Source organism: Phoenix dactylifera, chromosome 7, assembly GCF_051530095.1.
Source record: "Phoenix dactylifera cultivar Ajwa chromosome 7, Ajwa_hap1_PhDact_Kaust_v1.1, whole genome shotgun sequence".
Lineage (NCBI taxonomy): Eukaryota > Viridiplantae > Streptophyta > Magnoliopsida > Arecales > Arecaceae > Phoenix > Phoenix dactylifera.
Window position 1 is genome coordinate 29987207 of NC_143196.1, and position 12390 is coordinate 29999596.

At 41.4% G+C, this 12390-nt stretch overlaps 1 protein-coding gene across 1 annotated transcript; it reads right to left on the bottom strand.

Moving 5' to 3' along the window:
• Window positions 1-1121: 1121 nt before the first annotated feature.
• On the bottom strand, window positions 1122-11181 carry LOC103705314 (ATP-dependent RNA helicase). Its single transcript, XM_008788982.6, has 2 exons — window positions 8696-11181; window positions 1122-1632 (listed from the first exon to the last, which is right to left on the bottom strand). The coding sequence occupies exons 1-2, from the start codon at window positions 10951-10953 to the stop codon at window positions 1578-1580; spliced, it is 2313 nt and encodes a 770-aa protein (XP_008787204.5). The 5' UTR covers window positions 10954-11181; the 3' UTR covers window positions 1122-1577.
• Between the last annotated feature and the right edge of the window lie 1209 nt (window positions 11182-12390).

A 12390-nucleotide genomic window follows, 5' to 3' on the forward strand; every position in this document is an offset into this window, starting at 1 on the left:
ACCCCCAGCCCACCCTCCCGCAGTGGTAGACACACCCTCTCCCAGGCCACCAAATGTATCTCATGCCCCCCCCCCCCCATAGGAGCCCCAAAGAAAGCTCCGCATGAGTCGCTCAATCCCCATCAGCACAGTCTTCGGCACTACTGTATGAGCCATCAGATAAAGAGGCATGGAACATAGAACTGACCTGATCAACGTCAGACTATTGGATTGCTCCTTCGGAACGTGACAGATAGCCGACAGCCAGACTATTGGGTTCCATGAGTTGGGTAGGAAACAACATGTAATCAAACCTAATCCGCATAATTACTTGTTTTTTCTTTTTTTTTTCCACCATGATACTCCTTATCACTGTATACTTTTATTATTATTATTATTTTAAGCGGATGTGTCATACACGCCGAATACAAATACATTAAAAAAATTTTAAAAAATAACAAGTTCCGAAGTATACCAAATAATTTCCCATCTCCTAACCATACGATCTCTCCAAAATGGTTAGCCACATACGAGACTACCCAATCTGCTTCGTGATACACGTGCTTTGCTTGCAAGGCCATCCCACCACTTATCATATTCTAGAGATCCTGAGCAGCGGGTAGTGCTCGCCCACCCTCTTCACACTGCCGAATTCAACCAATAACTGTAGCTGAATTGTCCTCGAGCACAACAACACAAGCTCGCAGCTCGCGCCATGCATAGCACATGCCAGTTTAGGCTGCTCACAATTCTGCCTCAGAAGCCAAGATGTCAAAGATTTGACAGCCCCAACTACAATCACTCTGAAATCCAGACCTTTGATAATGAAGTCAGCCCTTCTTTCTACTCCCACCATTCAGTACACATCCGTCGAAATTTATGTTGAATGTATAATAATTCAATGTGTAAATAATTCAAGTAGGGTCGTATCGTTACTTACAGAAGCCAACCCAGATGCATTGAAGGAGACCATCTTCGACATGATCAGATACAATTCCATGCAGTAACAGCACCATATACAACTTGATACGAACACTCTCTCAAGGAAAATCATAATACTACAAATTTTTTATATAATTTTGTTGGCCAATCAATCCAATGCTCAATGACTTTTTCAATTCAACCAGCAAGCATCATCCATCGCAAAGACAAGTTACTAATTTATGAAATCATCCAAGTTTTACCTTTACAGATTACAGAAGCAACAGCTGACTTGGACTATGACAAAATTAATGAGGCCTAAAACTCAATACTGTTTCAGATTAGCAGCTTACAAATAAATAATAGAAAAAAATGCCTTCGATTTTATGCTTTGGTATCAACCTGCTTCCCTTAGCCCTTTCTTTGTTAGTTCTAAGCTTGCTTAGTCTGCATGTAAATAGGCACATGAAGCATTTGATCGCGTTAGCAGAAATACATTGTTTCAAGGACCAAGATCCTTGTCTGGAAGAGAAGCTTTTGGTGGATCGCGATATCACCGTGCTCTTTTAGTGAAAGTGGCACATCACTAGGTGGATGAATATGATCAGAAGTGATTGAATTCTAGTGATACAACAGCGACAGGGCTGGCTCCATAAACGGATGCATCTGACAAAAGGTCATACCACAAAATTCCCGGCAGGATGATGCTGGCCAGGCTGATCCTGTCCTTTCCTGTTAATAAAAAGGCATTAGCATTAGACTAACAAAAAACAAAAGCATTAGAATTTGGATAATTAGGCTGATAAATCCAAATCTAATATGCTCAAAAGACCACAATGATGTCGGGATATGACACCGCAGTAAAGAAGAAAAAAAAGAAAAGGAAAAAAAAACAAAAATATGAAACAAAAACTCACAAAATTGTACTAAATAGTTTTGCAATTGTTGCTTAGTGAAGCAGCACATTAATTATGAACTTAAAAACATTCATATAATTTATAAAGAATGTGATGAATTATCATGTATCACGCCTGTCCTGGTTAAGGTCAGCTTGTACAGCAGACATCAGCACATAGTATCAAATACCAAAAGTACTAGCATACATTGGCATGAAAAAAAGTGGATGTGCTTTGACCATTCAAGTAATAACAAGCTTGTCATCAAGACATGTTTATTTAATTTTCTTTTTTTCTTAATAAAAAGGTTTGACCACAAACTAGCGTAAATTTAACAAATAGAAACAAAACAGGCATTAAAGGGACCGGCAGTTTTAAGTGAAAAGAAATTATGATAATTAAACCCATCCAAGTAAGGTGTTCAACTTTGAGTTCAAATGGACTTATGTGCAGTAAAAACATGATGCATATATTATGCCAGCATAAAATCATAAATTATCACCGGAACCCTTGCAACCCTCCTGGCCAATGTGGTAGATACACATAAAAATTTGACAATAATTATAGTTCAAGATATACAATAAACCATGAACAAATACTACCAGAATCTAGCTATAGCCTTTTATTTAATTAGTTGTCAATGCAAATACAATTCAAATATTGTGGGATTACACATATTTTGCAGCAACATTTTATTAGCATTATCATCATAAGCTCTTCAAATTACGAACCACATTCGTTGGTAGTTATATCCATTCAAGCGAATGGTATAATCCTAAAGCACAATGTCCCTTACAATTATAGTCACTGATAATTTAAGGTTTTCAGAAACAATGAGAGAGAAGCCAAAGCAAAGAAGGTTCAAGCATAAGACATTCTAATAATGAAGTTCATTCTAATAACGAAGTTCAACACAGATATTCACTCTCCTATACTCCACCAAGAATCTAGTATTCCAACAATTCATTGCCACTTCTAGGAATATGAATTAATAATAACCATCCACAGCAATACCCAAAAAGACATTACAGACGGGGCAACCTTCCAGGAAGCCTCTGCTTTGGATCATGAAATTACATTTCCCGAGTAAATTTACATCCTAAGACATTTTTAAGATATTCATTGAATTGTGTGCTGGTTCTCCTCAAGAATATAAGACTACTGCATTTGCTTCGCGGAAATCCTAATCATCTCAAATATCACAACATAAGATCATAGTGGTCCCTCACCCACTTATAGATATCAAATGTTTGACCCCCAGAGAAAAAATATCCAAGTGGGGCACAAAACTATTCTTTTTTTTTGTCACAGGATCCTACTATTAAATGCTGATAAAATAAAATAAAAATGCATCCACTAAGGACATCAAAAGACAAATTGCAATATTGCTCCAGTCCCACTATAACAATGTCAAGAGGTTTGGATATGTCTTCAAACTTCCTTATTTCCTCCAATATATACCTGTCAGTCCCAAATTTTAGATGAAAACAGTGGAGAGTTGATGTTAGGTTGACAACTAGTTGCAAAAACATGTCAAGATATGGAAATAATCCCACATACCAAGTACCAAGCACCCATCAAGACGGATGGGAAAGGGATATTAAAAAGTAATCAGTTCATCTAAAATCTATTAGACAAGAAAACTGAGAGAAAAATGAAAATGCAGGTATCTGATTAAGGCCAGATGGATGGTGTGATAAATGTTCTAGAAGTGTCACTGATGCATATTTTGGTGAGTCGAGGAAAAATCTATAAAACTACAAAGAAAGCTGTTGTTGGATGGCTCAGATGTTAGGCGATTGAAGGGTCCCATGAAAACAAGATATATGTAATAAAATAACAATAAAACTAAGAAGGGCAGAGTACATATCAGAGAGAGGTAGGAGTTACATAAATAAAGGACAAAGTAATTGACTATTGATTAAGATGGTATGGGCATGTAAATGGGCATTTAAAAACAGATATTGATGTGGCCCTGATCAGGAGGGAAGTCCAAATCTTTATCTGAAGGATTTGGGAAGAGGAAGGTCAGACCAAAAGTAACATGAATGGAATTTGTGAAAATTAATTAGTTTAAGTTTTCAATAACATCAAAAGCCTAAAGATTGGTGAATAGAAATTCATATGTCAACTCCAAATAGTTAGAATGATGCTTTATGGTTATGATTATATCCCATAACTCCATAACTATTGATGCACACCAAAACTGCTTAGAAAAGCTCCCAAAATGATCTTTCAAATCAACAAAGAAAACTCTAATATTTCATGGAAACACGGAAAGCACCTTTATTACTTATAGAAAATGAGCGCAAATGCAAGAGGTCATTTTCTATCTTTTTAATACCCTAATATAACATATAGACTAGTACATGGTGGTTTGCCGGCACTCAACAATGAACTGATGTTCCATAAAGTGATTACGTTACCAGGTCAGCTAATGACAAATCCTATTGGAACAAAGATGAATAATGGTGCAACCATTATGTCTCTAAGGCTTTAACTAATATCCTAGGGTTAGTTGTTGCTTAAATTTAATTATTTTAATTTTTAATTTTTCATTTTCTTTCCAACAATTTCCCCCCTTCTTAGACTTGCTGAAAAGGTATGATAGGTGGCCATGGCTAAAGATGTTTTAAGGGCTTAAAGCTATGTGAGCACCTCCACTTCAGAGAACCAAGAACTGAGCATTTGGCTAATATTTCAGCAGAAAATAGAGGCCATGGCCAGAGACTAGAGGGTCATAGCGATGTCCTGAATCAGTCACCAACCAAGAAGAGTAAGAAAAGAGGAGGAAAAGGGGGGAGAAAATAAAATAAAGGAAAGATAAATAGGAGGCTAAAATTGGGAAAGAAAAGAAATTGGAAGAGAAAAAGGAGAGAGAAAGAAATAAAGGAGGAAAAATATGGAGGAAAGATGAGCAGGAAATGGCTGACGACTAAAGTGCCAGCCACATAAAGCCTACTTTGTTGTAGGTTTATTTTTTTTTTCAGTCACTTTTATTTTATGGATGGCTCCATATCACTAAAATTATAGAATCTAAGAAGCTTTGAGTCATTCTCTTAAGGATTAGAATTATTTGATGGCCATATATCTAAGAAATAAAACTCTATGCATACATGTTTTCAGAATTTCAGGTGAATCAGTGAATTAAGTTTAGCCACAATTTCCTCCACTTGCTTCTTTTTCTGCTCTTCTTTAACTTCAGGGCTTCATGGGTTGCTTAAGATTGTGGACTTGATTTGATGCAGAAATTTCTCATTCTTAAATGCAGACGTTTATTTAGATCTAACATAAAGTTTGCAACTAGGCTTATCACATGATAGAAATCTACATTAATCAATATGAGGGCCTCAAAATTCCATAAAATCAGAATATCAGATATACACAGCCTCTGTGCACTGGAAGAGCCACAAAAAGTTCAACCCCAAAGCTATACATCTTCCTTTACAAGAAGAACCTAATTTGCCTTTCTTACGCAATTAGGACTTATCAAAGAACTTCTAACACTATCGCACTTCTTAAAAGCTTCTTGTGTCAAAATCATAGTAATATAGTAGAAAGGATCCCTCGTCAATGAGAGCAGCAGGTTACTATCTATCTGTGGATCTTTGCAGCTTGAATCTTTTACGAAAGCTGCCACACCCACTTTAGTATTTCACTCCCTTTCCATGCCTGCTTTGCATCTCTTGCATCCCATCATATAATAAGTATCTTTGATTGCTAGCATCATTTAATTGAAATTAATCCTAGATTATTAAGAAATATACTATTTATTAATTATCATTTGTAAAACCAAGTATCATTACATTTATCCAAAATGCAGAAGTTAACCAAGAAAATAATCATATTTTTTTTAAAAAAAAATATCATTCTATTGATATACTTCCTAGATTCCCTAATTTCTCCCAACGTACCACTTCCCGCTATTATACTCAGATACTCATAAGCTTTCGAGCCAGGTAAATTTGGGCTCTTTCAAGCCCTGCAAATTATTTCAAAGAAACAAATGGATAAAATTTGGAAGCCATCTAATAGACACCACTTCGCAGGTGCAATAAACATAAAACACCATGTTAAGGGTCGTTATTACTCCTATGAAGAGGCAGACAAATGATAAAGCTTTTCTTCTGATAATGTATCACACCTAACTGTTATAGCTATAACATAGCAATCATGCTTAAGATGCATTGCACAGCATGAACGACTATAACTCTATGACCCTTGCATGGGTCTTTTCTATGCCACCATCTGATCAACAAAATTTCAAAATCCAGTGCCCTGGTCTTCCAAAAGACCTGCCAAAGTTATGACTTGTGTGCATCTAGGTTAGGTAAACCAAACATTAAGAAAGATACAACTCAATACTCATTAGGAAACATGAATCTGTACCTACATGTCATGTTTGGGTGTGGAGTTGATCCTTCAGGTGGATTTCATATGAAACTTAAAGAAAGAAAGAAAGAAAAAACCATAAATATGAGAAGATCTAACCTAAACCTGTTGAATAAATGTTTGGATTGAGGTCCAAATTCTAGACCAAAAGACTCTAGCTACCAAAGACATACCTACATCAGCACCTTGTAGGAAATGTCTTACGCTCAGCTTCAATATTGCCTAATGCTAAAAGATCACTGGTCAGTAACTGGATTCAGTAATGATATTTACTTGCATAAGCAGTCCTGATAGATAATTAGCAGCATTGTGCCCGCCTTTGTTACCAACCTTGGCATCTAGAACAATGGCATCTGATGCATGTCAAGGTTAAAAAACAAGGAATCAAAAGAACAACTGTCAAATCCAAATGGAATTATAAAAAAGGAGAGGTCAATACCTAGCTATCAAAAGAACAATGACACAATTAAACCACCAGAAAAGAATAAGTTGAAGGTATAGATTATTATACAAGACCCGCCACCAAGAAATATACCATGTGGAGCCGGACTAACAGGTCTCACCTAGCCACTATATGATATCCACCTCAATGCTTCACCTATTGAGTCACAGGATAAAATCCTCTACATAGCAACCAGACAAGTGAACGCTAGGATGCAAGTGTAATGCTTTTAAAATAGGACTGGCCAACAAACTAGCAAACAGTCTGGTTTCCAGGACAACCTGTCGGATCGGTTCGACTGGTGACATTAGCAAAACATCATTATGATGTCATAATTATATTTCTATTTTTTTCAAAAAAATCTAAAAAATACGAAACAAAGGAGGAGGGGCGACGGAGAGGAGACGAGGTGGTTAGGACTACTATGAACAGGGTAGTCGAGACCCTGGGCAGGGGATGACGCATGGAAAGAAAAACAGAGGTGGGAAAGATAGAGAGCACATATGGGTTTGTCCACACCTGCTTGCGTGAGTGCTTCCCTCTAAAGCAGAACACTCCCCATCCGATGCAATTTTGCATTCCACAGGTTCGATAGATCGCTTAGCCTCGTTCATCTTCGATGCAAAAGCGCTCAATCAATGAGCTATTACGCACTCTTTCGAGGGTGGCTACTTCTAGGAAAACCTTCTGGCTATCTCTGCCCCTCTACCTCCTTTATCACTGAGCGGTCATTTAGGAGCCTTAGATGCTAGAATTTGGGGAAAGTTTGAGGCTGATTTCAGCCACCGATTGGGCGGTGGATTTCGATGATGGAGGAGAGATAGAGAGAGAGATTTGGGATGAGGACAGCCATGGTGGCTCGAACCAGTAGAGGAGGGAGGATGAATTAGGGCTTAGGGGGAGATAGCGTGCCTCACCTAACCGCCAGCCGGATGTTCCTCCCCATACGGCTACTCTCCTCCCATCCACCCCCTTCACCACCACGGTAACCCTGTCGCGAGCTCCCTTCCTTGGTAGTCGGGAATGCGACGTAGCTCACTGACTGCTGGAGCCTCTCAGTGGCAACGATCTCCAAGTGGATGTGCTCTGACAGTTGGAGAGTATAATGGTGGAGATTCTCCGTCGATTGCACCACCAAGTGCAATCATAGGAACCTCATTGGTCGTCGCCCCGACCTCAACCACATTGCTCGCTTCTGGCGCCTAATCCTCTTTAGTTCCGCCACCTCCTCCCTCCTCTCCTCCGCCGCCCCTTATCCGCCATGATCACCTCCTCCTCCGCTGCCACCGCAACTCTCTTTGTCATCGGTGCCGCACCCGGCCTCTCACTGCCACCCTCTATCACCTCCATGGCTGCCGACATCAGCGGATAGAGATCGACTGTGGGGTTTGGGGGCATGTTGGGTTCGAGAATGAGATCGGAGCAGCAAACTCAAAAAAAAAAAAAAAATCAACTCTGCGAGAAACAAACTGGCCTACCCAATCTAATCAGTTCATCCGGTTCTTCTAGGTTTGATTTGAGTTTTGACTTCTTTTAAAATGTCCTTTGAACCGGACCAGACAGGTGATCGTTTCCCGATTCAACCAGTCAAACTGGCTGGTCAATCCGATTATAAAAACATTGGTAAGCACTAATTGTCCTCTTCCTATGATAGCATAACCTACATACACCATTAGTTCCTATAAAGAGTTTTACAAGGATCAGTCTCCATGCTAACCTCCTCAAGAAACCCACAAAAACATACACATTTTGCATCATACACAGCAGGGAAAAAAGTTTCCTCCAACTTACTCTCCCTATTCACTCATCACTCTGAAACTTATTCAAAAATTGCCTCCAAACCAAATCTAAGCCTAAAATCAAAAGTATACTTAACTCATACAACTCCTTTCGGAAAGCAAACAATGGCATCAAGTATTTAAATCAATCCAAATACCGAATATCTAATAAAAAATATATATAAAATAGGAACTATGTCAACAGATCATACAAAGAAAATTAGAAAACAGGAAGCTGATTTCGTCCTTACAAAATTGCAAAGCTTTAATAAGTAAATAAGACTTACATTTTGTATGCTTTTATGAGTGATCTTGGCCTGTCATAACTTTCTTCAGCAACTGGCTTTAGCTCGTCCTGGCTATTCTCCTCTTCTATACGTCTTGGCTTCCCCTGTGATCTTGATTCAGGCTTCCAGCAAGCTTTGGCAAGAGACTGACCAAGCAAATCAGCAATGCTGAACGCCATTGTCTCAGCCTTCTGCACATAAGGAAATGTATCCTCCTTGAAATGATGTGATAACCACAGATACATAGATAAAACCTGATGCTTTGTCTCAAGATCCAACAACTCTGCATCATTTCTAGCAGAACCCTTTGGCATCCCCATTGCTATACCAACAGGACGGTTCTGGCTATAGTGCGTAGCAAATCTCAAGAGATGGTACATTGCCTTTGGGTCCCTAATATTGACCGGTGCAAAACAGAAATTGAATCGTTCTTCAAGAGATAACCCCTGTACCTTCTCCAACATGTTTGCCACTTTCTTCACACCATCATGCCGACACAAGAAATAGTTCCCATCAAGCCGGCAGTTCTCACGAAACTTATCCAATAACTCACAGAAAGTTGCAATTGGAAACTGTGCAGCAAACAACTCCACTTGCTCAAAGAAGGGAAAAAGACCAACTTTTGTCACCTCTTCGAATGGCTGCTGCAAACACTCGATCAGATAGTCCAAATCATCCAAAAGGAAGGTGGTCACGAGCCCGTCTGGATATGCACTACCTCTCCGGCCAGCTCGCCCAGCTATCTGTTTCACCTGGGAGGGAGCAACTAGCACCATCTTATCACCATTATACTTCGACAGCGAATAGAAAACAACCCTCCTAATATTAAGATTCAAGCCCATCCCAACTGCGTCACTCGCCACCAGAACATCATACTCATTGCCCTGATCATTGAACAAGCTAGCCTGCTGCCGCCTGGTTTCTGGCGGCAATGCACCATAGATGACGCAGCACTTATGCTTGGTAAACTTCTCGATAGCCAATTTCACCTCAAAAATCTCTCTTCTTGAGAAGGCCACAATGCAGTCCCCCGATCGAACATTCTTAAAATTCCCTAAAAGAGTCTTAGCCTCCACCACCAGAGGCTTGAACCTCTCATAGTGGTTCACCTCCAACTCATCGCCTGTTTCTTTACATATCTTCTTCACCATCTTCAAAACACTCGGGTCTCCACACAAATGTATCTCATCAGCCTTGAGTCCAAGCAGCGCCCTTGTCCAAGCATAACCTCGGGTTGGGTCAGCCATCATCTGAATCTCATCGATGACGGCGACATCGTAGAGCTGCTCGGTCGTCACCATCTCGATGGTGCAGGCAACGTGGTTGGAGAAAGGCACCAGCTTTTTTTCCTGGCCGGTTTGGAGACTACAGTAGACACCCAAAGAGTTCACCTTGTCGAACACCTCCATGGCGAGGAGCCGGAGCGGGCTGCAATAGACCCCACTGCCGGCCTCCATGAACCGCTGGAGCGCGTTGTAGGTCTTGCCGCTGTTGGTGGGGCCGCAGTGGTACACAATGCGGCGCTTCATCGCCCGGGCGAAGGGGAACCAGGTGTGGGGCCTGGTGAGGTCGGCGGAGTCGATGAGGGTCTGGAACTGGCGGATTTCGTCAGGGAATTCCGCGAGGCAGAACTCGACGAAGATGGGGAAGAGGAAGCGGTCGGCCTCGGGGGAGGGGCCGAGCGCGGCGAGGTGGCCAAAGACGTGCGGGGGGCAGCGGCGGAGGAAGAACTCGCGGAAGCGGCGGGCGGCGTGGGGGAAGAAGGAGGCGGGGATGTAGACGGCGAGGGCCTGGTCGGAGGCCCAGGGGGACTTGGCGAAGCCGCGGAATACCTTGACGAGGGAGTTCCACTCGGAGCGTTTGAGCTTGGTGGAGCTCTCGTCGGCGCGGCGGAGCTCGCGGTAGACGTCGAGGGGGTCGAGGGATGGGGAGGCGGATTCTTCGCTGACGGCGGCCTCATCGCCAGTGTAGGCAGCGGCGGTGGAACAATCGGAATCTTGGGCGGTGGCGGGGGCGGGGGCGGGGGCGGGGGCGGCGGGGCAGGAGGAGGGGGAGCAGAAGAAGCGGGGCTTCGCCCACGGGGGGAAGGGGGGAAGGGAGGGATTTTGTGGTGAGAAACCGGGCCCTAATTGAGAGCGGAGGATTGGGGGATTGGGGTCGGGCAGGGAGTGGAGAAGGGGGAGGGAGGAGAGACAAGCCCTAACCCTAGCGAGGGCGAGGCGGGAGGAGGAGTGGGAGCGAAGTAGAGAGGCTGCCATTAATGGAGTTCAGAATGGAACAACGAGAGAGAGAGCGGAATCAGGGCAAGAGTTTTTCCTCTAGATGGGCTGTGGTGGACCGTATATACCGGTCTATGCATTTTCTCATCCATGCGTTATTTAGGAAGGTTGATAAGATTATGAATATAGGTTCGATCGACACCTGAACTCCTAGAATGTGCCATCATGAGGGTCATGGAGGGTTTGTTGGATTGTAAAACTGAACTTACATTGAGATATGAGCTGGTCTAGTTAGCTTGATTAGTGATGGACATGTGCATCAACGTGAGAGAAAGTATTGCTAATCTTGATAGCATGAGAGGAATTATTGATGATTGTGACCCTCTTCTCATGATCTAGTACTTAATTATTTTTTTTGATACATCGGCAGCTCACATTAGTTTCGTTTGAGCATTGCTATCAAAGTCAAGGAACAAAATACTCTACAGAAATGGAAGAACAGATACAAAGCGGGTCTAGAAAATCTCTCTAAAATAGTAAATAGCAAAGGAGGCAACCAATCAGCAGCTTAATTCATCTTCCGAAATGCATGCACTACCTAGTAGGTATCGCACTCCCTTAGCAGATACTTAATCTTTTAATTGCTGTACTTTTCTAATTCGTCTACCTTAAGGCATGAGCAACACTGAAGGAGAATGAATAAAGAAGGGTCTCGAGAGGGGGAGAGCAGTTTTCTTAAACCAAGGAAGACTGGGATGAAGCACAGAAAACTCGCTATTATTTGCATTATAACAGGAGATATTATGATTATCTATTGTCTGCAAGATGACATTAGTGTGCTCGGATTTGGTTCCTGTAGAGAGAGAGAGAGAGAGAGAGAGAGAGGGACAGAGAGGAGGCGAGCAATTTCAGAGCATAGTAGGGTAAATTCTGAAATGCTGAAGGGAGAGAGAGAGAGAGACAGAGAGGAGGTGAGCAATTTCAGAGCATAATAGGGAAAATTCTGTAATGCTATATTCAGGTCAAAGGAGCAGTTGAGATGCCCAGAAATAATATATACGAGCTTACATTTGCAGGAAGGCACACTTGAAATGGTAATATCGAGATGTCTGGTTATCAAGTTACAGCTCTTCAACCATATTAAGACAAGGCTTCACAGTTCTTCAACTACAGTATCAAGAAAATTGCTTTTAAAAAAAAGAAACAATGATATGGAGAAAACTGTCGAGATCATGAGATCATCAGCCCTTTTGATCACTTTTTATTCTTCAGTTCTCCTGCAGGGCAGTTCCCTGGGAGATATGATGAATGTCTAAAATCACTAGCTTTGATGATCACCCCCCTTGTAAGTCTGATAGCAGAACTGTTAAAACATACAAGCTCCCAAAGGGCATTGTTTTGCGAGGAATTTGTGCATTGAATACCTCTTTTTTAAAAAATTTGAAAAAAAAATCATAATCACTGGTAAAAAGCTCA

What these genes read in the sequence shown, in the direction of transcription:
- LOC103705314 (XM_008788982.6), bottom strand. Translation starts at nt 10,953, where the DNA reads ATGGCAGCCTCTCTACTTCGCTCCCACTCCTCCTCCCGCCTCGCCCTC. An exon ending in CTCATAAAAGCATACAAAAT is followed by an intron (nt 1,633 to 8,695) that starts GTAAGTCTTATT and finishes TTTTATTAACAG; the next exon opens with GAAAGGACAGGATCAGCCTG.